This window comes from Nycticebus coucang, chromosome 3, assembly GCF_027406575.1.
Source record: "Nycticebus coucang isolate mNycCou1 chromosome 3, mNycCou1.pri, whole genome shotgun sequence".
In the NCBI taxonomy this organism is placed as follows: Eukaryota; Metazoa; Chordata; class Mammalia; order Primates; family Lorisidae; genus Nycticebus; species Nycticebus coucang.
In genome coordinates this window covers 126,052,568-126,078,650 of record NC_069782.1, presented here as the reverse complement: position 1 = coordinate 126,078,650, position 26,083 = coordinate 126,052,568, and the positions used below count along the sequence as shown (strand labels likewise).

The following is a 26,083-nucleotide window of genomic DNA, read 5'->3' as shown; positions in this document are numbered from 1 at the left end:
ACACATCAGACAAAAGTTTCACAAGTTTCTTGGTTACCTTTACTTTGTTTCTTCTCAAGCAACAGAACAGACAATTTTCATCAAAAGTCCAATCAGAAATGCTTTCAGGTTCACAGTCTGAAAAAATAATGATTACAAATTAATAGTCACAAAAGAGAATTTTTCAGAAAATAAACTGAAATTTCAAAAATACTGTTTGCTTTAACAAAAACCTCACTAAGTAGACAGATTCCTTATTTGTCTAGTGAGCAAATCTTAACTGCTCACTAATGTTATCCATACATATATTACAAATATCAACTAAACACAAAAAGATGGTTGGATATAGCTTTAACTCACGTGCTATCATGAGTAGAAAGGAGGAGACTGAGGCTTAAATCACCAAGGTATCATGTATGACATCAGGAAGAATTTGAAATACCAAAAATATTTCAAATACCTTTAAATAAACTGAGATCTTTTAATAATGCAGGTCCAAACAGCCCTTCAAGAATACTTTCAAACCCTGAAAGAATAAAAAAAAATCTGTTATCGTAATATTATTCACTATAATAATATTACTCTGTTGCATGAAATCTTGGGTTACTAGTGAAGGGACACTGAGGAACAGTGTAGATGACAAATCCAGAAGGAGCATTTGCATTTCTGTCAATGATTAACATTCAACACAAATTCAGAGCACATTCAAGAACACAACAAAACAGAAATAACCAAAGGAATGGAAATTCATGGGTTCTCTTAGCATGTGTACAAAATCCCAAATCTCTTTACATACTCTCTAGCTCCACTGTGAAATGTACCTTTCCTAATGAAACAATCAACCTGCTTCAAACTTTCCACAACTTTCTTGAATAATCAACATTTTCCTGAAGACCAAGTAAGATCAATATTTTTCAAATTAACAGTTTCTAAAGGAAAATCCTGGGAACAACCTCTGTATCACAAACATACACAAAAGCCACAATATAACATTTTTAAAAGAAAAAAGGTCTTTGTAAATTACTTCACATTGCCATAATAACTACTTGACGGTTACTTTATAAACACAAAGTACACTAATTTCACATACCCACCAAATGAGAAAAAATTCAAATATATACTTGTACACAAATGTATAAACTATTACGTCCTTCTTCTACCAGTGTGAATGAAGTAAAAAATGAAAACCAAAACCAATTTTTCTGACTTATTACCTCAAATACTGCTGATCTACTTAATGATAAACAATTTAAAAATATCTTTGCCATCTTTAACAGGTTAAGAATAGAAAGGAAAAGGAGGGGCGGCGCCTGTGGCTCAGTCGGTAAGGCACCAGCCCTATATGCTGAGGGTGGTGGGTTCAAACCCGGCCCCGGCCAAACTGCAACCAAAAAATAGCCGGGCGTTGTGGCGGGTGCCTGTAGTCCCAGCTACTCGGGAGGCTGAGGCAAGAGAATAGCCTAAGCCCAGGAGTTGGAGGCTGCTGTGAGCTGTGTGAGGCCACGGCACTCTACCGAGGGCCATAAAGTGAGACTCTGTCTCTACAAAAAAAAAAAAATAAATAAATAAATAAAAAAAAAAAAGGAAAAGGAGGATGGGAATCAGATTATTGTACCCTTTTTTTTTTTTTTCTTTTGGCCAGGGCTGGGTTTGAACCTGCTACCTCTGGCATATGGGGCCAGCGCCCTACCCCTTTGAGCCACATACGACATACCAAAAATAATGAATTAAGAGCAGTAATTCCCAAAATATGTGTCACTAGACCTGAAAATTCAAATAAGTTATGACAAGGGGTCCATGAATCCATACGCATTCTAAGTGCGAACTTCAGAAAGAATATGTCTTGTATATTCAGTGCACATACTACTTTTCTAATGTACAAGGATGCTATGATAATAAAGAACATATAGGTGGCGCCCATAGCTCAGTGGTAGGGTGCCAGCCACATACACTAAGGCTCTGGGGTTCCAACCCAGCCCAGGCCAGCTAAAATCAACAATGACAACTGCAACAAAAAAATAGCCAGGTGTTGTCATAGGTGCCTGAAGTCCCAGCTACTTGGAAGGCTAAGGCAATCACTTAAGCCTTAGAGTTTGAGGTTGCTGTGAGCTGTAACGCCACGTAACTCTACCAACGGTGACACAGTGAAACTCTGTCTCCCACCTCCCAAAAAAAACATATATAAAAGGGTTACCGAATTCCAAGTAGTAATAGTTTTTGGAGCACTAAGTATTTTGTCATATAATCCATCACACATGGGGGCTTAAACTTTTTTGTAACTGATAAAAAGCACTCCCCTGCTAGAAAATCACTACTTTAAAATCCTATAGCCTTCTGGATACATGAGGTCAAAACAACATATAGCCTTTCTTTACCACAAATACAATCACAATAAAGGATTTGAAAGGCAAAGGGGTAGAAAATATAGTTTGTTCATCCAACTCTAAAAATAAGACTATATTACAAGGAACTATTAAGCCATTGTTTTCGATAAAGTAATCTCTAGGATGTGTTATCTACATCGTAATTAGAGTTGACCTTTATTGACATGTACGCTTATTTTTCTACATACATATTTTTCTACACTGATTTTTCTAAGACTCTAGATTTTTCATTATCAAGAAACAATTGTTTTCCAACACTTCTCACTTTTTCCCATCAAAATTATTCCAAGCACATTAGCAAAATTAAAATACCCACTCAAACAAATGGAGGTACCTATGTTTGTTATTTGCCTCTAAAACATTTTCCACTAAATTACTATGGCCCCTCTCTCTTCCTCACTAGGGAGGAGAACAAATTGGGGATTGGGTTTGCAGGAATGGGCAGTTGGTGGCAAGAGAATGAGAAAGAATTGTTAGATAACACCTGTCTTGGTACTGGGGGGGTAGACATCTCATAACTGGCTAACTTTTTTTCTTAAATAAACCCTACAGCCTATCTCCAACTCTTGAGCCCTCCTACCCTCCCTCAAGAATTCTGATTTTACAAATATTAAATTATTTTAATATCTTGAAAAGTACAAATACATATACTGCAAATAAAGGAAATTATAGGTAGCTCTTATCCTAATGACCAAATCTAATATTCTTTCAACTGGGTTTATGTGAAATCAAAACAAATTTAAAACTTCCATGCTAAGCATAAATTCTTAAAAAGGAAAAATGTAAATACAGCAAAAAATAATACTAAGAAAGAAAAAAGCAAATAAAAGTATTGGAAAGTAAAAATTTTAATTATAAGAAATAGAATCTAAAATAAGAAAACTGAGCAAGAACTTTGTAACAGACACTAACAAAAACTGAATCCTACATCAAAAAGCAGTGAAAAAGAAAGACTAAAAGGAAGCAAACGAAAAAAAATCTGTTCATATGCTCAACAATTAAAGCACAATTTTGCTCAAAATTATAACTACAAACAAATCACTCCTCTTTTGTTCATACTTGCAATACATTGAAACTTATAAATATTATTGATTGGCCACTGTAAAGGCCTATTTTGCTACTCTCTATTCACTGGATGTTAATAACATTCAGTTTTATTAATACTAAATATTGAATTTAGCAGTTGCATAGCAACAGGGAATGTCTCATGTGCTATGCCTGACATTAACAAAAGCCAAATAAGGGAAGAACAAATATATTCAAAATTTATACCATGATATCACAGAAAAGCCACAAAGCTCAGTAACAAAATGCCATGGAAAATGAAATACTGAAAGAGACAGCCATGTCATTACGTTCAATCACTAGGGCTTAAAAAGAACTTTCACTTAAAACAAAAATTATATAGAAAAATTATTTATTTTATGGAACTTGCCTACTTTCAAAGGAATTTCTGCTTAACATAACTGATCTCAAAGCTGGATTCCAGTATCTTCCTCACTGTAATCTGCACAGTCTAATTTAGACTTCCTAAAACACTGCTTTGACAATGCCACTCCCTCTTCAAAGTTCACCTTGCTTAAAGAACAAACCTCCAATTTCTAAATCCAGTAATAAAAGCAGTTGATTGACCCCAATATACTGTTATCTGGGTTATTTCCCAGAACTTACTTGCTCATCCTCACAGCTCTAGTTAGGCTGGTCTTCTAATTGTGTTAAGTGATCATTTCCACCTCTTAATATTTTCTCAAGCCTCTGCATTTCACCTCTATCCAAATAAAGCATCTCTCTCCTTCAAGGTATTTTTAAATTTACTGGACAAATACATATTCACTTACTTATTAACACATATTAACTGAGAACCTACCATCTGCCAAGGGATGTGGCAGGCACTGAATAGACAATGGTGAACAGACATGGTACCTGATCTTACCAAGCTTTGGTTCCCAGTTTTCTCATCCTCAGAACTCACAGTTAGGTGCATTCTTTTTAAATAAAAGCCAATAGTCTAGTACCTTCTGTACTTTCTGTTACATGAAAAGTACTGCTTACGCAAGTAAAAAATGTCACAGGCTACCTAAACCTGGTATTTTTCTTTTTCTTTTCATTTATGTCTTGCTTCCTCAAAAAAACTTAGTGCTCCAGGAAGACTAGGAACGTCATCTCATTTCCTACAATGTTGAGTTTTATATGCCTGACTTTAGCTTCTGACTTAATCATACAGTTCTCAAAAACAAAAGATTAAAATCTCCCATAAATTTTTCCCTTCAATTTAAATCATAATATCTACTCTAGTTCCAACCAAAAAGGAAAAGCAGGTTATGAAAAGTAACAGAGTAGGAACATATCAAATACATAGCTAAGGCTGGCAATACAGCTTGTACAATTGAAGTAAATAACTATGGACAGAATGAATAAAACGGTTCCTAGGTCTTGGGAACCTCTCCTCTGACACAGCAATTACCAATTTGAGAGAGATGCTGAAGAAAAAGTAGGCACATATCAGAAAATTAGCAATTTTTACATCAAAGTCCCCTGGATCTTATACTCAAGCTTATACCAAGCTTGGTGCTCACTCTTCTATAAAGTACAGCCTTGTGCCACATAATGACATTTTAATCAGTGATGGATTGCATATAGGACAATGGCCACATTAAGATTATAATGGAGCTGAAAACTCCTATAGCCTGGTGACACTATAGCCATTGTAATGTCACAGAAATGATTTATTTTTTAATAAATTTAGCGTAGCCTAAGTCTAGAATGTTTATAAAGATTACAGTAATGTACAGTAATGTCCTAGGTCTCATACTAACTCACCACTCACTTAGTATGTCCCTAGTAAACTCCACTCTTGGTAAGCACCCTATATACACCACGTACACCATTTTTTATCTTTTATACCTTATTTTTACTGTACCCTTTCTACATTTAGATATACATATAACTACCTCTACAGGATTCAGAACAGTAACCTGTATAGGTTTGTAGCCTACAAGCAATAGGCCATACCATATAGCCTAACTGTATAGTAGGCTATACCACCTACATTTGTGTTAAATATACTCTTAAGATGTCAGCACAAAAACAAAATCATGTAAGGATGCATTTCTCAGAAATTATCCCCATTCTGAATTATTTTATAAAGTATCAGTTCAAAGGCCTTTGCTGGCAAAAAATCATCAATTAATATCCCAATAAACTAAAAAGGGGACTGACAGTGTCTGGAGTTCTTTGCCTAAAATTCAGATGTGTGATCTGCCACCACCACACTGAACTTCATAGAAAGTGTGCCACAAAATAAAAAGTAATTTAGCAGCATTAGATTATATAATGTTTATATTCTATCCAAGGTAATTAAGGTAACTAATCCCTTTTAACTGATGCTCCAGCTAGCTCTATATGTCATTCAACCAAAGAAAACCAATCAACTTCTACACGTAATGAATAATGTTCAAACAGGCTCTTCTCATTGCTCTTGGCAGTTCATCTCATCATTGGATAACTACATAAGAGTTCTTCCATTACTCCATCTGCTTCCAGACAATGTACATTGATGAACTCTATTTGCTGACTCACTTATTGCTCTCAGAATTACCCAGCACAAATATCAATGACAAAACCTGACCGGATATACTTAAGAGAAGTAACAATTTAATCATAACTACTGGCCTCAACTGAAACAGAATTAATGAAGAAAAAAATAAGAGATCTTGAAGAAAAATTATAAATAGTATTTCTCTTGAGGCCAAGAAACAACCTTTTTTTGGAAAAGAGCAAATAACTCTGAGTAAGAGTGGACAAATGCATGAGGGAGAGTAAAAACTGCTAAAATAACCAAACAGAGGTAATTATGTAGAAAAATATACAACAAAGTAGTGATTTAGAAAACCAACTTAAGAAATGCGCTCAAATATATAGTAAAGCATTAAAGATACGTAAACCATGAGAAAAAGATTAAGAGATGAGAAGGCCAAGACATTCAATATCTGTAAAAACAAGAACAAGAAAAGGCAAACAGTGAAAAATTTTTCTTTTAAGGAAAGGAAGAGAAGAAGAAAGAAAACAAAACCTCCTAACGCTGAATCCTTGCTTGAGTCTTCATATCAAATAGGCTCCTTAAAGTACTGGCGGCAGAATAAGGGGGATAAAAGAGAGCATGTGTAGCTTCCTGGTAAAAACAGCTGAATTTTAAGAAAAAAAATATAAACACTCCAAATAGAAGAGATTTTTACTTAAGAGGAAAGAGACTCAGCTCACTAGTCATTTTGTCACTAACTATAAATGCTGAAAATCTATGGAGAGTTGGGCAGCATGGCATGTACCCATAGTCCTGGGTACTTGAGAGGCTGAGGTGAGAGGATGGCTTGAGCCCAGGAGTTTGGAGTCCAGCCTGTATAATGCAGTAAGATCCTCTCATTAAAAAAAAAAAAAAGCTTATGGAGAGGACGAAGGGCCAAGAAGCGGGTCTGCCTAGAGTGTCCACCTTACTCCGCACATCCTGGCCTGGGCCAACCTCAACATTCCAGACCTCTCCTCAGTTAGTGACTAAGGACACTCAGAGGGACTCAACAACCAGGTGAACTTCCACTGGTCAGATGAGGGGCCAGGTGGGCTGGGTCTGACAGGGAAGGGAGGACAGAACAGAGAGCCCCCACCTCCCACTAGGGCTCCCTTGCCCTCTCTGCCCAGGCTGTACCAGGACCCCTCCAGAAGTGAAATGAGCATGCTCCAATCAAGGCAATGAGGAGTACCCACCTGAGCTGGGAAAAGGAGCAGCAGCCATTAAGGAGTCAGAAGCAGAAGGCCCTTTCAGGGGATGGGCAGAAGATCACAGCTAGAGGACAGGATGCAAGAAAAATAAGGGGCTCCATCTTGTGGGGGCTTGGAAGGGTTTGGTGAAGGGGTATGTGAGGTGTAGGGGACAAATTATTTCTATGAAGAGTCCAGCAGGGACATGAATGTGAAATGTCAAGCCTGGGCTCATAGGTCTCATCCCTGGCTATATGGCTGATGTGCCCACCTGGCCAGACTGAGGCCAGAGGGAGATTTGCCCACCTTATAGGACCAGAGTTACCAGGAATACCAATTTTTAGAACAAGGTGAGAATTAAAAGAAAAAAATAATTTTGAGGGGAAAAAAAGGGTGGTCAATTTATTATTCATGGATATCAGTAAAAGACAGAGTTCTAGACATCCTTTGATTTGGAAAGTAGGGCAGCCATTCTCGCTGGATTTGCAGGTTATTCAAAGTCGTTTACTTAAATAAGAAATGATTCAGAATAAAGATCTCCTAAAAAATGGAAAACTGTTTATATAAAGAATAATAGTAAGCTGCTATAAATCTCATCTTTTAAATCTCTTTTCATCTGTAGATCATCTTAATTTTCATAATTTTTTACGTGTATCTTTATTCCTTGAGTCAACCTTATCAGGGTTTTAGTTTTTCTCTTACAAAAATTTACTTCTGACTTTTTTGATCTTGTCTATTGCATCTATGTCTTTCTAGTTCATTAATTTTTACTAAATTTTAACTTTATTTTCTTTGGGTTTATTCTGTTGTATTTTTTTTAACTTATGATAAAAGACTCACATTTACTCTTCAGATTTTCCTTTCTGTTTTAAAACAAAGAATTAAATATACAGATTATTTAAAAGCACTAAACCTTTAGTAATTTGAAATAATCTAGACTAAGCAAAATGTGGTATTATCCATATAATGAAATAGAAGTATGAATATGGCATGAATAACCCTCAAAAGCACTGCTAAAAAAAAAAAAGAAAGAAAGAAAAGATAAAAGCCAGAACTATAAGAACACAAAATATACAAAATGTACAAAAAAGGCTAACTCTACGAAGACAGAAAACAGATTAGTGGTTTCCTAGGGCTGGGAGTAAAAATGGGCACAAGTGCAAATGAGTTATCACACTTCTTTTTGTGGTAAGGGAAATATTTTAAAATTAGATTTGTGGTAATAGTTGTGTAATTCTGTAAATATAATAAAAATCAGTAAATTGTGTATTTCAAATGGGTGAATTATAAGGTACATAAATTATGTCTCAATAAACCTTTTAACAAAACAAGTACTCTATGCTTGTCTGCTAACTATTTGTAATATTTTAAGATTATCTAGCCTGTTAGAGCCAGCCTTGTAATTATAATATAAATGTATAACTGAAAAGCTGATTTACACTTGTGATTTCAGGTGGAAACCTTACTACTGTTGCATACTGTATTAGAACATTTACAAGATTTAAGTTACATTTGTAATTTCAAATTATTAGATTAATAAGATTGATTTAAGTATCTAGGAAGGTTTTATTAAATCAGTACTTAAAGAGAAAATATAAAAAATTTTAATCTATAATTATAGATTTAAGTATTTTAAAAAGTTAAACTAAAATACTTATCAAAACTTTGTTAAAATTAGTTTTATTTAGTGTTTTTTTTTTGTTTGTTTTTGTTTTTGGCCGGGGCTGGGTTTGAACCCGCCACCTCCAGCATATGGGACCGGCGCCCTACTCACTGAGCCACAGGCGCCGCCCTGTTAAAATTAGTTTTATAAAGCAAGATCTATATTTAGGGAAAACTAGCTTTAATTTTAATAAAGCTAAACAAAGCGAACATTTAAAACTTAAAAATCAGGCTTGGCACTTGTAGCTCAGAGGCTAGAGCACCAGCCACATACACCAGAGGTGGCAGGTTCGAATCCAGCCCAGGCCTGCCAAACAACAATGACAACTAGAACCAAAAAACAGCCAGGTGTTGTGGCAGGCTCCTGTAGCCCCAGCTACTTGGGAGGCTGAGGCAAGAGAATTGCTTAAGCCCAAGAGTTTGAAGTTGTTGTGAGCTGTGACACCACGGTACTCTACCCAGGATGACACACTGAGACTCTGTCTCAAAAAAATAAAATTAAATTAAATTAAAATTAAAGTAACTATGCAGGCCAGGGATGACAGTTCTTGCCATTAATCCTAGCACTCTTGGGAGGCCAAGGCAAGAGGATCGTTTTAAGTCAGGAGTTCGAGACCAGCCTGCACAAGAGTGAGGACTTTCTCTACTACATATAAAAAAATTAGCTTGGTATGATGTTGCATACCTGTAGTCCCAGCTACTTGGGAGGCTGAGGCAGGAGGATCACTTAAACCAGGAATTTGAGGTTGCAATGAGCTATGATGACAGCACTGTACTCTAGCCAGGGTATCTCAAAAACCAACCAAACAAACAAACACAAAAAAAAAAAAAAAAAGTAGGCTTGGTGCCTCTAGCTCAGCAGCTAGGGTGCCAGTCACGTACACAGGAGCTGGCGGGTTTGAACCCAGCCCAGGCCTGCAAAATAACAATGACAACTATAACCAAAAAATAGCCAGGCATGTGATAGGCGCCTGTAATCCCAGCTACTTGGGAGGCTGAAGCAAAAGAATTGAGCTGTGAGCTGTGATGCCATGGCACTCTACTCAGACAACAGCTTGAGCCTTTATCTCAAAAAAAAAAAAAAAAAAAGTAACTATTCATATCTTGTCTGTACACAAAGCTACTCTATAAAGCAGTGGTTTTCAACCAGTGTGCCATAAAGGATCTTAGGTGTGCTGCAAAACTTCTTAAAGATCATTAATTAAATTATTTTCAAAAGAAGTTCAAAGCACAGTAATACACTCTTTGCTTTTTGAGACAAAGTCTCACTGTGTTGCCCCTGGTAGAGTACCGTAGCGTCATAGCTCACAGCAACCTCAAACTCTTAGGCTCAAGCGAGTATCTTGCTTCAGCCTCCCAAGTAGCTGGAACTACAGGCACCAGCCACAATACCCAGCTATTTTTAGAGATGGGGTCTCACTCTTGGTCAGGCTGATCTCCAACTTCTGAGCTCAAGCAATCCACCTGCCTTGGCCTCCCAGAGGGCTGGGATTACAGGTGTGAGCCACCCGCGCCTGCCCAGTATGTTCTTTTTTTGATCACATAATTTAAACATGCTGCCTATGGTTAGCTATAGTGTGCCAGGAGATTAAAGAAGGTTGAAAAACACTACTATAAAGTTTTAAAATGTCACATTTAATAAGAAGAATTAATTAAGAGTTTATATAGAGCTCAGCAGTGTGAGGGCATACAGGATATGTTTAAAATATATGCCCTACCAGTAGGCTAGTTATAATTCTAGTCAAGGAGTCAAAATTAATATACTTCTACTACCATACAGTGATAATTCTCTAACCTCGTATCTCTTGCTCTAGACCATATTTTTATTGCCAACTTCCTATTATAACCAAAAACATCCCAAATACCTCAAAAAGTACAAATCAAAATCATTTTACTGCTGTTTCTTCACCTCAAGCATTAATTCCTCCTATATTCCTTACCAACAAAATGGTACCATTAACCCCTTCCCCCAAGTCACTCAGATTAGAAATCTCAGCCATAATCAGAACCTTTCCCTAAATCACCAAGTCTTCTAGTCACTGATTCTTATTTCTTCTACTTTAGAAAGATCCCTCCAAATATATTCTCTCTTTTTCATCCCTAAATTCAGGCTTTCGCTATTTCTTACCTTAATAACGATAAATAAATGTCAATTATATTGATAATAGCAATTATCATTAATTGAGTCCTTACTTGTATCTGGTACTTCATACCCATTGTATCAGAATCTTCAGGACACTGTAAAACAAGTGTTACTGATTTACCTAGTAGAGATTTTAATTTTTCTTTTAATGTTTAATTTGAGAGTCTCACTCTATTGCCTTGAGTAGCATGGCTGGCATCATAGCTCACAGCAATCTCAAACTCTTGGACACAAGCAATCCTCCTGCCTCAGCTTCCCAAGCAGCTGGGACTACAGGCACCCGCCAAAACACCCAGTTAGTTTTCCTATTTTAGTAGAGATGAAGTCTCACTCTTACTCAGGGTGGTCTCAAACTCCTGAACTCAGGTGATCCACCCGCCTCGGCCTTCCAGAATGCAAGGATTACAAGTGTAAGCCATTGCACCAGGCAACACTAGAGATTGAAAGAAACTGTAAACCAAAATAGCTAATTTGTGGCTCGGCGCCTGTGGCTCAAGCAACTAAGGCACCAGCCACATACACTTGAGCTGTCAGGTTCGAATCCAGCCCAGGCCCGCCGAACAACCAAAAAATAGCTGGACATTGTGGGGGCGCCTGTAGTCCCAGCTACTTGGGAGGTAGAGGCAGGAGAATAGCTTGAGCCCAGGAGTTGGAGGTTGCTGTGAGCTGTGATGCCACAGCTCTCTATCCAGGGTGACAGCTTGAGACACTGTCTCCAAAAAAAAAATCTAATTTGGAGAGGCAAAAACCAGGCCTGTGAGTCTAAAGCCCAGGTTCTTTTCACTTCATCATACCATCTTTTAATAACAGCTCTTAACTTTTAATTCACGGGTCTCCATACCACCATCTCTACCAGAATCCATCCTTCACAATGCTATTAAACTTGATTCTTTCTAGGTTTTAAAAACATTCAATGGCTTTCCACTGACAGTACTGAAGATTTCACATTCCTAGATAACATGCATGATCATTAAGGGTCTGATCCTTTAACTTTTGGTCCGCCACCATTTTCTGTATACATACACTACACTACAGCCATAATAATTTAACAATCACTACATACATGTCAATGCTTCCATGCCTTTTGAGTACAGAATGGTCTCTGTCTGCAATGATCTTCCTGCAAACCTCAAAAATCCCAATGCATCCTTTATCTCACCCCCATAAGTTCCAAAGTTAGAAACATCCTCATCGATGATCAATTTGTGCTATCTATAAACTACACTTTGTTTTGGCATTGAATCCACTAGATTTTGAGCAAAGAACTGAAACTTATTCACCTATTAACAAACATCAACCTGTTCTTTAAACTATAGTCCTCAAGTAAGTGCTCAATAAATGTCAGGTGAACAGACACATGTTCTTCCTGATTCCTATATCCTTATAATTCTAAGAGGCTGGAGATTTTATGAGGACTCCATTGTGTGTGTCTGGCACAGCAAAGGCTTGAAGAAATAGAAATAAAGTAAATAAAACAGAAGGGTAATTGATATATGACAGAAAAAGGATGTCTTTCTGCTCCAATTCAACTAAGTTCCCTGTATCTATGGATTAAAACCAGAACATAATTAAGGGCTCTCTTTGTTGTCCCATGAACAGAGGACAACAAACTTATTTTGTGCAAGCTGTGATCACAGCAAATAAAGATTAACGTCCTAAAAAAAAGGCGGTATAAATATATTAAAGAGGAAAAGAAATACATATTGAGTAAATGCAAAATTACCGAACTAATTTCAGATAATTACATTTATTATATATACATATTGCCAAAATGAGATTCAAAGATGTTATATAAGTAAGCAAAATGACAAAGGTATTAAGTAGCTAGGTGAGATAAATGAGTTTAAGTCTTTAGAAATCCAAGAGCAGTTTAGCTTCATTTTTTCTGTTATATAAAACTGTCTAGGGTAGAATAATTATGCTTAGAAAGAAACCATTTAAATGCAAATCTGAAGTTGATTAGGAATGAGTCAATTACATCAAGAGTTCACAATCTATAAGCCACAATTCCTTAGAGGACTTTTCATCATTACAAGCTCAGTAAATCCATATGAGTACTGCTTGTAAATTAAATAAAATGTGCTTGCATATACAGCCACTACTCTTTTGAAGACATTTTGCTATGAACAATAAAATATATATTTATTTTAAAAGTATTACTGAATTTATAATAGCTTTTTGTCATCACACATTTTCTCAGACACTAAAAGTAGAGATTGCAATATGAAAGGTAAGCAATTCTTTTGCTTTTTGCTTTTCTTTCTCCTCCCTTTCACTCTCTCCACCTCTCTCCTCACTCTTTTGGTAAAAGTTAAAAAGGAATCCTCACATTCCTTAGGAGTAATGGTGCTAACTAAATAAAAACAAAATTACAAGCTAAATGACTTCCCTCACTTTAGGTAAAATGAGAATTTTTATAATTAAAAGCATGAGAGAAAAACCAAACTTTAAAGGTTCTTGGGGGGAAGGAGAGGTCCCTTTTTAACTCTTTCCCATGCTTTCCTATTCCCTTTGTCCATTTACTCTCTTCTTTCCAGAGCACAGACTAGAGCTAGCATGCTATTAGGAGCTTTATTTATTGTTATAGGATTCATGTATCTTCAGTGTGTGGATCTCAATGGCTCTCCACTGTTTTGAAATTACTTAGACCTTCCCCCAATTCTTCGTAAGCAGTCTCCTCTATTCGAGAAAAGTACTTCAGTCTAATCTATTTCTGAACAATACAACAAACAAACAAAAAAAAACATGGCGACATAACATATGACCATAAGTAATGGTGCTATCCCTCACCATTCCCATCCCCCACCCCCAAATACCAGTAACAACCAAGTGAGAGCTATTGCACAATCCAGTCATCTTATGATGGATGCGTTTACATCTAAGGCACAACAAAATTATGTTGATAAGAATATTGTAGTGTCTTTCATTCCTTCCTCAATAAAAAGAAGTGTCCCCATACTTAAAAAAAGAAATCTGAGAGGTAATTATGCTTATCAAAGAAGAAAGTGTGCCTTGTTTCTGAACCTCTTTTCTCTGGTGAACTATAGATAACTGAGTATCTACTGAGGCAGACACTAGAGACACAACAGTGAACAAGTCAGACAAAAGCCCTAATCCTGGAACTTTAATTTTCCCAGGAAGATCAATGATAAAAACAATGATGATTTATGATAGTAAATAATGAATGATATGGGTAAATAGAAGTAACGGTAGAAGAATGTAGGAGACCAAAGGGGTAACACCTACACCCTGACAAATCCTAACTGATAACACAAATGTTGGGGAGGGGCAAAGTAGGAAAAAGACCATTTGGCGAGGTCAGGAAAAATCTATCTAGGAGCAACTTTCTGAGCACCGAATAAAGTGAGGGAGCAAGCCACATAGATTAATACAAAATAGAAACGTTGTAGACAGAGGGAACAGCCCTGAAGCAGTAGATGGTACAAAGTATGGAAACAGTAAAAAAGTTAGTATGGTCTAAGTAAAGTGAATAAGGTAGAAAATGAGAGATGAGGTCAGAGATCCAGAGGCAAGATCATACAGGCCACAGTGAGGAGACTGGATTTGGAACTTAATAGAAATCCACTTAAGTTTTGTATTTAGGTAGTGATATAGGTAAACTGGAGTGGTAACAGTAAGGCAGAAGTTAGTGACTGAATACAAAGTCTGACAATTAAGTCTACCAACTTGTTACTGCAGAGTTATGATAGCCCCACTGTACAAACAACTTGGTGAGGTTTCATAATCCTGGTATATCAGTGTCTCACAGCTGTGTTCTTATCTATGCGTGGTGGTATCTTGCTGAGTGGTGTTCATTATTGTTGTTGCATGTTTTTGTGTGTGGTTGGGAAAAATGTCCAAGCTTGAATTAGAGCAACGAATAAACACTGCTAAATTTCTTGTTAAACTTGCCAAGAGTGGAAGTGAAAACAGAACATTAGTCCAAGTTTGTGGGGATAATGCCATGAAGAAAATGGCAGTGTAAAAATGATTAAAAGTTCTCCTGAGGCAAGAGAAAGCATCACTGATGAAGAGAGGTCAAGGTGGCCAGTAATGAGCAAAACAGATGAAAACACAGCAAAAATTTGTTGAATTTTGTATCAAAATCATCAGTTGGCTGTGAGAAATACAGTAGACAAAGTTAACATCAATAGAGAAACAATTAGCAAAACCTTAATGAAAATCTTGGCATGAGAAAGGTGTGTGCAAAAATGGTCCCAAAGGAGCTCAGTGACAAACAAAAGCAAAAGAGACTCAAAGTGTGCCAAGACCTTTTGGAGAGGCAAGATGATGTTTTGGGCCATGTTATCACAGATGATGAAAGATGGGTGTACCAATATGACCCTGAAACAAAGCATCCAAGTGTATAATGGAAGTCAGCTAATTCTCCACAACCAAACAAGTTGTTAGTCCAAACCAAGAGTCAAAATGATGTTGTTAATCTTTTTTGATATCGGAGGTATTATTCATTATGAATGTGTACCAAATGGACAAACAGCCAAGTTTGGAAGTGCTGAAAAGGCTGCATAAAAAGGTTTAGACAAAAACAACCTGAACTTTTTGCCAGCAATTCATGACTCTTTCATCACAACAATGCACCCGCACACACAGTACTGTCTGTGGGAGAGTTTTTAGCCAGTAAACACATAACTGTGTTGGAACATCCTCCCTACTGGCCCCCAACGACATATATCTTTGCCTGAAGATAGAGGAAATAGTGACAGGAAGACATTTTGATGACATTCATACATCAAGGGAAATACAGTGATAGCTCTGACAGCTATTCCTGAAAGAGATCCAAAATTACATTGAAGGGAAGACTAGGTGCTGGAGTTAGTGCATAGCTCCCCAATGGGAGCACTTTGAAGGTAACTGTAATGGTATTAAGTGATGAGGTATACAGCACTTTTTCTAGGATGAATTTGTGAACCTAACTGCCAGACGTCTTATTACCTTAATCCCAAAGATGTACAATGACATCACAAGAAATGACATCGTGTTGTCATTCACGAACAAAGATGCAAGAATCCTTAATAAAATATCCGCAAACCAAATTTAGCAGCATATTAAAAGGATCATCAATCACAGGTTTATCTCAAGAATGTAAGGGGGGTTCAATATATGACAATCAATTGAAAATAATTAGTCACCATATTAATAAAGGAGGGAAAAAAAGAAATATGACCATTTCAATTGACACAGAACACGCCTTTGACAAAATCCAATACCTTTTCACAATACAAACATTCAACAATCTAGAAACAGAAAGGAGCTTTTCACAACCCTAAAAAAGGAACTATGAAAAAGCCAAAGCTAACATATTCTGTAGTGAAATACTGAAAGTTTCCCCCCAATATCAGGAGCAAGACAAGGATGGTGGTTCTCACCACTTCTATTCAACTTTGTGTGGAAGTTCTAGTAAAGGCAGTTAAGAAAGAGAAAAAGAAGGCGCCGGCCCCATATACCGAGGGTGGCAGGTTCAAACCCAGCCCCGGCCAAACTGCAACCAAAAAATAGCCGGGCATTGTGGCGGGCACCTGTAGTCCCAGCTGCTCGGGAGGCTGAGGCAAGAGAATTGCTTAAGCCCAGGAGTTGGAGGTTGCTGTGAGCTGTGTGAGGCCACGGCACTCTACTGAGGGCCATAAAGTGAGACTCTGTCTCTACCAAAAAAAAAAAAAAAAAAGAAAGAGAAAAAGAAATAAAATGCACCCAAATTGGAAAGAAAAAAGTACAATGACTTTTTTCAGATAACATGACCTTATCTACAGGAAATTCAAAAGACTCTACAAAAGAAAACCCAAAACTATTTAGATCTAATAAAGAGGTTGAGCAAGGTGGTAGGACATTAGCTCAATACACAAAAAACTATTTTATTTCTATATGCTAGCAATAAACAATCTGAAAATGAAATTTACCAAAAAAAAAATCAATTTATTTATAATCTGTTTTTACAAAAGTGTCCAAAGCAATACTTAGGAATAATTTTTTTTTTTTTTGCAGTTTTTGGCTGGGGCCGGGTTTGAACCCACCACCTCCAGTATATGGGGCCAGCACTCTACTCCTTTGAGCCACAGGTGCCACCCAGTTAGGAATAAATTTAACTAAGGAGGTGGAAGACTTGTACACTGAAAACTACAAAACAATGGTGAAAAAAGAATTTTAAATAAAATTCTTTATTATAGGCCTAAATAAACGGAAAGACATCCAGGATCCTAAACAGGAAGACTCACTATTATTAGGATGGCAATCCTCCCCAAACTAATCTATAGACTCAATGCAATTCCTATAAAAATTCCAACTCTTAGGAAAAGTGGATTTAAGATCCAGTTGGTGCAGCTTTATGGACTGTGTTTATGTATATACTTTTAAAGATTATTCTTTAAACATAATATAGGCAACATAGGCATGCAGCTTAAAAGGAAACCTCAAAAGTTAACAAAAACATGTCTCACTTTTAATTAAAAGTATACAGTATTGGCTCGGTGCCTGTGGCTCAAGTGGCTAAGGCGCCAGCCACATACAGCTGAGCTGACGGGTTCAAATCCAGTCTGCTGTTTAAGTCACCTAGTCTGTGGTATTTTGGTTTTGGCAACCCGAGCTGACTAATAATATGAATAAAGTAAACTCCCTGTTATCCGGAACTCAAGCAGCTGGCATTCTCAAGCAACTGGTAAGTAACCTGGCCAATAAATAATAAATAAATAAATAAATAAATATAAATTAGAGTTTAAACTTGGTGTGCCCAAGAGAAAAACACAACTAAAATCAAGTAGGGGAGAGGGAGAAAAGAGGGGATTTGGCGTGCTCTCACTTAACAAGCGCAATGTAAGGGTTTATGGCACACCTCCTAGGTAAGGGACACAACTACAACTTAGACTTTACCTAATAAACACAAACAATTATTTGTACCCTCCTATTAATCTGAAATTTAAAAAAGTAAAAATTTTAAAAGTAAAATAAAATAAACTTGGTATGCTATGCCACCATTAAGCCAATGCTTCATGCATCACTCCCATGGCTCCCATGTTTCTCTGTAATTGTCAGCATTAATGTGTGTTAACTTGAAATTTAAAAAATGTGACAGTGAAGCAGAAAAATGTATTGACTGCCATTCAACTAAAATTGTACATTGCATTCACAAACCTGTTTTACAATAGAGTAAAACTAAAAGTAGAGTTTGTTTTTGTCTTAATTTGCTTCTAATTAGCATGTTTAAGTATAAATATCAAGTCAATACAGAGGGTATATGGTATGGTCTATAGAATTAGGCCTATTTTTAATGTAACTCTCAAGCAACTGAAAACTGTATTTACCCAGAATCTAGCAATCCCCACAGGGATAACAGGGAGTTTACCAATCCACGGGCATATATGCTAACAGAGATGGCTGCGCTAAATGAAATCCAGACACAAGAGGTGACACACTGCAAGTATGAAATGTCCAGAACAGGCAAATCCACAGTGACAAAAAGGATATTAGTGGTTGCCAGAGGATGGAGTGAAGAGGAAAGAGGAGTGACTACATAATAGCTATAGGGTATGTTTTCGTGTTTTCGGGGAGTGCCTACATAATAGGTATAGGGTATGTTTTCGGGATGATTAAAATGCTATGCAATTAGATAATGGTGATGGTTGTACAACATAGTGTATGCACTAAAAGCCAATGAATTACATACTTTATAAATGGTTCAATGGTGAATTTTACTTTGATTTTTTAAAAGAAATGAACTATTGATTAACACAACTTAGATTAATCTCAAAAGCTTCCTGGATGAAGCTAGTTTCAAATGTTGCATAATGTATGATTCCATTTGTATGACATTCTCCAAAGACCGAAACTACAGTGATCACCAGATAAGAGGTTACCCAAGGTTGTGGGAAAAGTAATTAGAAAAAACAACATGGAGATGGTGGCACCTGTGGTTCAAAGGAGTAGGGCGCCGGCCCCACATACTGGAGGTGGTGGGTTCAAACCTGGCCCTGGCCAAAAAATGCAAAAAAAAAAGAAAAAAACATGGAGAATTTTAGGGTGGTGATGGAACTATTCTGTCTTTTAGTTGTATTGGGCAGAGGAGTTTATACATGTTGTTATACAATTCCTGCAATTGTATATAAATTAGTAAGTTTACTATTTAACTTAAGAAGTAAAATTTTGCTACAAAAAAAACCTATTGGTCTATTTTGTACTTGGAAAGGATCCTTGATCAACTATTGGTCATTTGGAATGCATTAATTTGCTATGTTATGCATATATTCCAAATGTTGATGTATTTCATTATGCAATATCCCACTTCCTCCAAAAAAATCACATTTGTTAACATCACTGCTGATCCTATCAGGAAGGTCTCATGCTCTTAGAGATGGATATAAGTTTTCCAATATTCTAATATTTTCTTTTTTTTGTGTGTGTGTGTGTGTGTGTGTGTGTGTGTGTGTGTGTGATTTTTGGCCGGGTCTGGGTTTGAACCCACCACTTCCAGCATATGGGACCAGCGCCCTACTCCTTGAGCCACAGGTGCCGCCCTCTAATATTTTCTTAAAAGCCAAAATGTTATCATTACCAATAAATACTAGATTTTTCCTCCTTAATGCAAAGGTTCACTTTGTTCATTTAAAAAAAAATTCTGCATAATTTGCCAGATAGTCCAAGTAAAATGGTGTTCTATAAGTAGCTGATTTAGCTTACAAACCAATCACACAAGTACTTTGATGCATATTTTCCATTCCACTACACAAAAGATTAAAATATGTACCCAAGGGTAATTAAGTAATTTTAATCTTTTTATTGCCTCATTGTGGGCATTCTTAGGTAAAACTAGCATATTATAACATGAGTCTACAGCAATGAAAAACTATAATGACTACTATAATAGTTTTGGTGTCACTGCCTTGCTGTGTACACCAGAAGTTTTACCCACCATTACTTTTTTTTCTTTTTTTTAAGAGACAGAGTCTTACTTTTTCACCCTCGGTAGAGTGCTGTAGCATCACAGCTCACAGCAACCTCCAGCTCTTGGGCTTAGGTAATTCTCTTGCCTCAGCCTCCCGAGTAGCTGGGGCTACAGGCATCCACCTCAACGCCCGGCTATTTTTTGTTGTAGTTTGGCCAGGGTCAGGTTCGAACCCGCCACCCTCGGTATATGAGGCCAGCGTCCTACTCACTGAGCCTCAGACGCTGCCCCCATCACTCTTAAGAATGTAAGTAAAAATGTCAACACAGTGCAAAGGGTATCTTAATATTATTATGAAAATAGTTTTGACCTTGTAGATTCCTAAAAGAGTTTCAGAAACCATGAGCCTGTGATCCACACTGTTGAGAATCTGAATGATCACAATTTTCTTGCTTGATTTAGTAAAGTTAGAATAGTTACATTTTCAAAATACTGTAGCATTTCTTTAGTTCTCAGTTTGTTAAATAAAGAATATAAGGTTATATGATTAGAGTAGTGGTTTAAAGATAGGAACAATGGGTACTTTCAACTGGAGAAGTGTAAGCAGTAGGATACACCTCGGTATTTGGTCTAGTAATTAAGCATAAAGACTCAGGAATGGATTCAGAGTGAAGCGTTTATAGGTGGCGTTAAAGACTAGATCAGCGGTTCTCAACCTGTGGGCTGTGACCCACAGGAACTGTATTAAAGGGCAGCAGCATTAGGAAGGTTGCATTAATTTAGAACACTGTGAAGCAGCTAGTAGGGAAACCAAAGAGAAGTGATTTTCTGTCTTGCAAATGATTTCCTCAACTTGATCTAAAGCAGCAGTTCTCAACCTGTGGGGCGAAAGTCTAGGGCCACGGCATTAGGAAAATTGAGAATCACTGACTGAAAGTCTGGGAAGCAAGGCCAGGTGTGGTGGTTCACACCTGCAATCCTAGTACTTTGGGAGGCCAAGGTGAGTAGACTGCCTGAGCTCAAGAGTTCATGACCAGCCTGAGCAAGAGCGAGACCCTGACTCTAAAAATCAGCCAGGTGTTGTGGCAGGCACCTTTAGTCCCAGCTACCTGGGAGGCTGAAGCAAGAGGATCGCTTGAGCCCAAGAGTTGGAGGTTGCTGTGAGCTGTGACACACAGCACTCTACCAAGGGCAACACTGTGAAACTCTGTCTCAAAAACAAAAACAAAAAATCCGTCCTGTTGCTTCAATTATCTAGATATAATGGAGAAAATTTGTACCTAGATATAATGGATAAAATTTTTTAAATGTGCTCCTCCCCCAAACATATCAAGCTAACCTCAAAAAAAGCAGTAGGCAAGAAAAGCCTCAAGTGCCAGAAAATGAAAGAGAATCTGAAAGACTGAGCTGAGAGTATGCTAACACTTTAAGTGAATGATGATTATTATGGGCATAACCCAGGGACTGGGTTTTTTTTTTTTTGTAGAGACAGAGTCTCACTTTACTGCCCTCGGTAGAGTGCCGGGGCGTCACGCGGCTCACAGCAACCTCCAGCTCTTGGTCTTACTTGATTCTCTTGCCTCAGCCTCCCCAGCAGCTGGGACTACAGGCGCCCGCCACAACGCCCGGCTATTTTTTGTTGCAGTTTGGCTGGGGCTGGGTTTGAACACGCCACCCTTGGTATATGGGAACTGCGCCCTACTCACTGAGCCACAGGCACCGCCCGGGACTGGGAGTTTTAACACACATGCAAGGACAGAAGAGGAGCCTTAAGAAGTGAAACTGAGACTCCTGCATAAAAGCTAGGAATCTAAAGTAATTTTACTTAATAGTGTGGTCTACTGACCTGCCACATTTAGCATCTGGTAGCTTGTTTGCTAAAAATGTAAATTCTTTTTTTTTTTTTTTTTTTTTTTTTTTTTCTCTTTTTTTGTAGAGACAGAGTTTCACTTTATGGCCCACTGTAGAGTGCCGTGGCCTCACACAGCTCACAGCAACCTCCAACTCCTGGGTCTAAGCGATTCTCCTGCCTCAGCCTCCCAAGCAGCTGGGACCACAGGCGCCCGCCACAACGCCCGGCTATTTTTTGGTTGCAGTTTGGCCGGGGCCGGGTTTGAACCCGCCACCCTCGGTATATGGGGCCAGCGCCCTACCGACTGAACCACAGGCGCCGCCCAAAAATGTAAATTCTTGAACCCCAAACAAGATCTAATGAATCAGAACCTCTAGAAATGAAACTAAGGACTCACAGTTTAACAAGCTTTCTGGGTGATCTATGTGCTTACTGTGACTTTGTGAAGTACTATCCCCTTAGGTGTGGAAAGGATTGACTGGGGAGAAAAATCCAACCACTCACAAAGGAGATTATTCTCTTTGTACATACAGAGAAAGGGGAGTCTCCCTGGAGAAATGGAGACCCCTGCTAATGTCTTATGTCAAATCTATATTACTTCAGCAATTTTCAAACATGTTGGTCCCAGGATCATTTTATAATTTAAAAATTATTAAAAATCCCAAGAGCTTTTATGTAGATTATACCTATTAATATTTACTGTATTTGAAAAAGAATATTTTAGAGACAGAGTCTCGCTCTGTAGCCCTTAGTAGAGTGCCATGGTGTCATAGCTCACAACCACCTCAAACTCTTGGGACCAAGTGATTCTCTGCCTCAGCCTCCCAAGTAGCTGGGACTATAAGCCCACCACAGTGCCAGGTTTTTTGTTTGTTTCTTTTTTTTTTTTTTTTAGAGACAGGGTCTCGCTCTTGCTCAGACTGGTTTTTGTTGGTTTCTTTTTTTTTTTTTTTGAGACAGGGTCTCGCTCTTGCTCAGGCTGGTCTTGAACCCTTGACCTCAGGAAATCCACCTGCCTTGGCCTCCCAGAATGCTATGAGGGATAACAGGTGTGAGGTGTGAGCCACCATGCCCAGCTGTATTTGAAATTTTTATCAGAAAAATTTAAAACCCAAGTAAACGTAAGTTTCACATTCCATTAGCTGTCAAAGTAATGGTACCATCATATCCTATAACCTCTGGAAAACTTCACTAGTGAGAAGAACGAAGAGCAAAGGCCAGTTAACATCTTAGTATATTATAAAAGTAGTTTTGACTTTCGGGAAGTCCACAGACCACACTTTAAGAACCCTGTATTATCTGGATTTTCTAAGAATGCCCTAACTATAAAATCAACATGAAGTTGGTCTTCTAGGATGCCGAAAGTCTGCAAATGCAGACTTTCTGTAGAGAGAGACTATAAAAACTCACCCACACAAAATTTTATTTCTCTCTTTCTCTCTCTGTAGAGTACCATAGTGTCATAGCTCACAGCTACCTCAAACTCTCGGGCTCAAGTGATTCTCTTGCCTCAGCCTCCTAAGTAGGAGTACAAGCGCCTGCCACAATGCTTGGCTATTTTTAGAGACTGGATCTCGCTCTTGCTCAGGCTGGTCTCTCTGAGCTCAATCAATCCACCTGCCTTGGCCTTCCAGAGTGCTAGGATTACAGGTGTGAGCCACACGCCCAGCCCCCACACAGGATTTCTGTAAGGAAAAATAACAAGCCCTGTGAAATACAAGCCCACTCACACTTAAGAACTAAAACTGTAAAACTTAAATAATTTATCACAAGCAATAATGAGCAAATAAACAGAAAAACTAAAGCCCCAAGAACTTGAAATGTTATATATTTTAATTGTATAAATTATGTATGATTATCACAAATGAGGTAAATTATATAAATTTTAATATGGTATATCAAAGACTTGAAGTATAATATATAGTAACCATATATTTTATTATACTAATATATATGAGCTACATATATTACTGTTTAAAAAAAAGACTCCACATTTCTGAACGAATCTTCCATTCTTGATTTAGCCATTCCACAATGTATACATGTATCAAAACATTATGCTATACACCATAAATATACACAATTTTTGTTAATTAAAATAATTAATTGTTTAAAAAGAGAAACTACCAGACTGGGCACAGCGGCTCTCAACTGTAATCTTAACACTCTGGGAGGCCGAGGCAGGTGGAGTTTGAGACAGCCTGAGCAAAAGTGAAAACCCATCTCTATCAAAAATAGAAAAACTAGCCAGGCATTTTGGCAGGTGCCTGTAGTCTCAGCAACTTGGGAGGCTAAGGCAAGAAGATCACCTGAGCCCAAGAGTTTAAGATTGCTGTGAGCGGGCGGCGCCTGTGGCTCAGTGAGTAGGGTGCCGGCCCCATATGCCGAGGGTGGCGGGTTCGGACCCAGCCCCGGCCAAACTGCAACAGAAAAATAGCCGGGCGTTATGGCGCGTGCCTGTAGTCCCAGCTGCTCAGGAGGCTGAGGCAAGAGAATCGCATAAGTCCAAGAGTTAGAGGTTGCTGTGAGCTGTGTGATGCCACGGCACTCTACCCGAGGGCGGTACAGTGAGACTGTCTCTACAAAAAAAAAAAAAAAGATTGCTGTGAGCTATGATGATACCACAACACTTTAGCCAGAGCAACAGAGTGAGACTCTAGTGCAGGGATCCTCAAACTATGGCCTGCGGACCACATGAGGCGGTGTGATTGTATTTGTTCCCACTTTTTTTTTTTTTTACTTCAAAATAAGATATGTGCAGTGTGCATGTGAATTTGTTCATAGTTTTCTTTTTTTTAACTATAGTCCGGCCCTCCAGCGGTCTGAGGGACAGTGAACTGGCCCCCTGTTTAGAAAGTTTGAAAAAGTTTTAAAAAGCCTGCTAGTGGAAGGGAAAGGAAGGGAAGGGAGGGGAGGAGAGAGGAGGGGAGGGGAAGGAAGGAGGAAAGGAAGGAAGGAAGGAAGAAAGGCCAGGTGCAGTGGCTCACTCCTGTAATCCCAGCTCTCTGGGAGGCCAAGGCGGGTGGATTGCCTGAGCTAAGGAGTTGGGAGACCAGCCTGAGCAAGAGCGAGATCCCATCTGTAAAAATAGCCAGGCATTGTAGCGGGTGTAGTCCCAGTTACCTGGGAGGCTGAGGCAAGAGGATCGCTTAAGCCCAAGAGTTTGAGGTTGCTGTGAGTTGTGATGCCAGAGCACTCTACCTAGAGTGACAAAGTGAGACTTGTTTTGAGAAAAAAAAATGAAAAGAAAAAGAAAGAAAGAGGGAGGGAGGGAGGAAAGTGCTACCACTTAAAAGAAGGAGAAGGCAAACCAGACTAGGAAAAAATATTTGCAAAAGATACAACTGATAAAAAAAAAAACTTATCTAGAACATACAAAGAATGCTTAAAATTGAACAATATGAAAGCAACCTATAAAAAATGAGGAAAAGACTTCTAAAGACAGCTTACTACAGAAGATACACAGAAGGCAAGTAAACATAAAAAGTTTATCATGTATCAGAAGAGAATTGCAAATTAGAATAAGATACAACTACATCTCCGTAAAAATGGTCAAAATCCAAAACATGAACACCACCAAATGTTAGTAAGAAAGTGGGGCAAAGGGAATTCTGATTCATTTGTGGAGAGGGGAGGGGGGAACAGGGGTCACAGTTTAGGGCACACCTCTTCGGGGTGGGACACAAGTATAAGAGGGTATTTATCTAACAAATGTCATCAGTATAATGTAATTCTTTGTACCCTCAATGAATCCCAAGCAATAAAAAAAATTTAAAAATAAATCTGATTCATTGCTGGTGGGAATGCGAAACAGTACAGCCACCTGGGAAGACAACTTGTCGGTTTCTAACAAAATTAAACATATTCTTAACCACACAATCCAGCAATCATACGTCTTAGTAATTATCCATATAAAAACCTGGACACGTGTTCAGCGCCTTTATTCATCATTGGCAAAATCTGGAAGCTACCTTGTCCTTCAGTAAGTGAATGGATTAACTGCTGTACATCCAGACAACAGAATATTATTCATTGCTACAAAGAAATGTGCTATCATGAAATCAATATATAACCACCTACATACTCATACCAATGGCAAAACATAACTAGAGTCCAGAAAGTAGAAGGGAAGAAGAGAGAGAGGAGGGGAGCGGGCATATGGGAGGAGAGAGGGTATTTGGGGGGACCTCACCTAATGTACACGATGCAATGGTACATTTCAAAACTATTAAGAAATGAGTATAACTGTGATAGATGTGTTACTTAGTTCAATGTAAACATTTCACATTGTACATTGAAGCAGTACCCTGGACCCCATAAATGCATCAATGTACAAAGTTATGATTTAATAAAAAAAAAATAATGTGCTATCAAGCCATAAAATGATATGGAGGAAACTTACATGCATATTACAAAGTGAA

At 38.0% G+C, this 26,083-nt stretch overlaps 1 protein-coding gene across 5 annotated transcripts in view; it reads right to left on the bottom strand.

The window, feature by feature from the left end:
- The window catches only part of LCOR (ligand dependent nuclear receptor corepressor), a 156,774-nt gene that overhangs the window by 86,034 nt on the left and 44,657 nt on the right, over window positions 1–26,083 (bottom strand). For all 5 annotated transcript variants that reach the window (XM_053583643.1, XM_053583646.1, XM_053583644.1 and 2 more), the window contains 2 exons: window positions 440–505; window positions 38–117 (listed from right to left, as the gene is read on the bottom strand). In XM_053583643.1, the coding sequence (XP_053439618.1) occupies window positions 38–117; window positions 440–505 (146 nt within the window). The remainder of the gene's footprint in view (window positions 1–37; window positions 118–439; window positions 506–26,083) is intronic.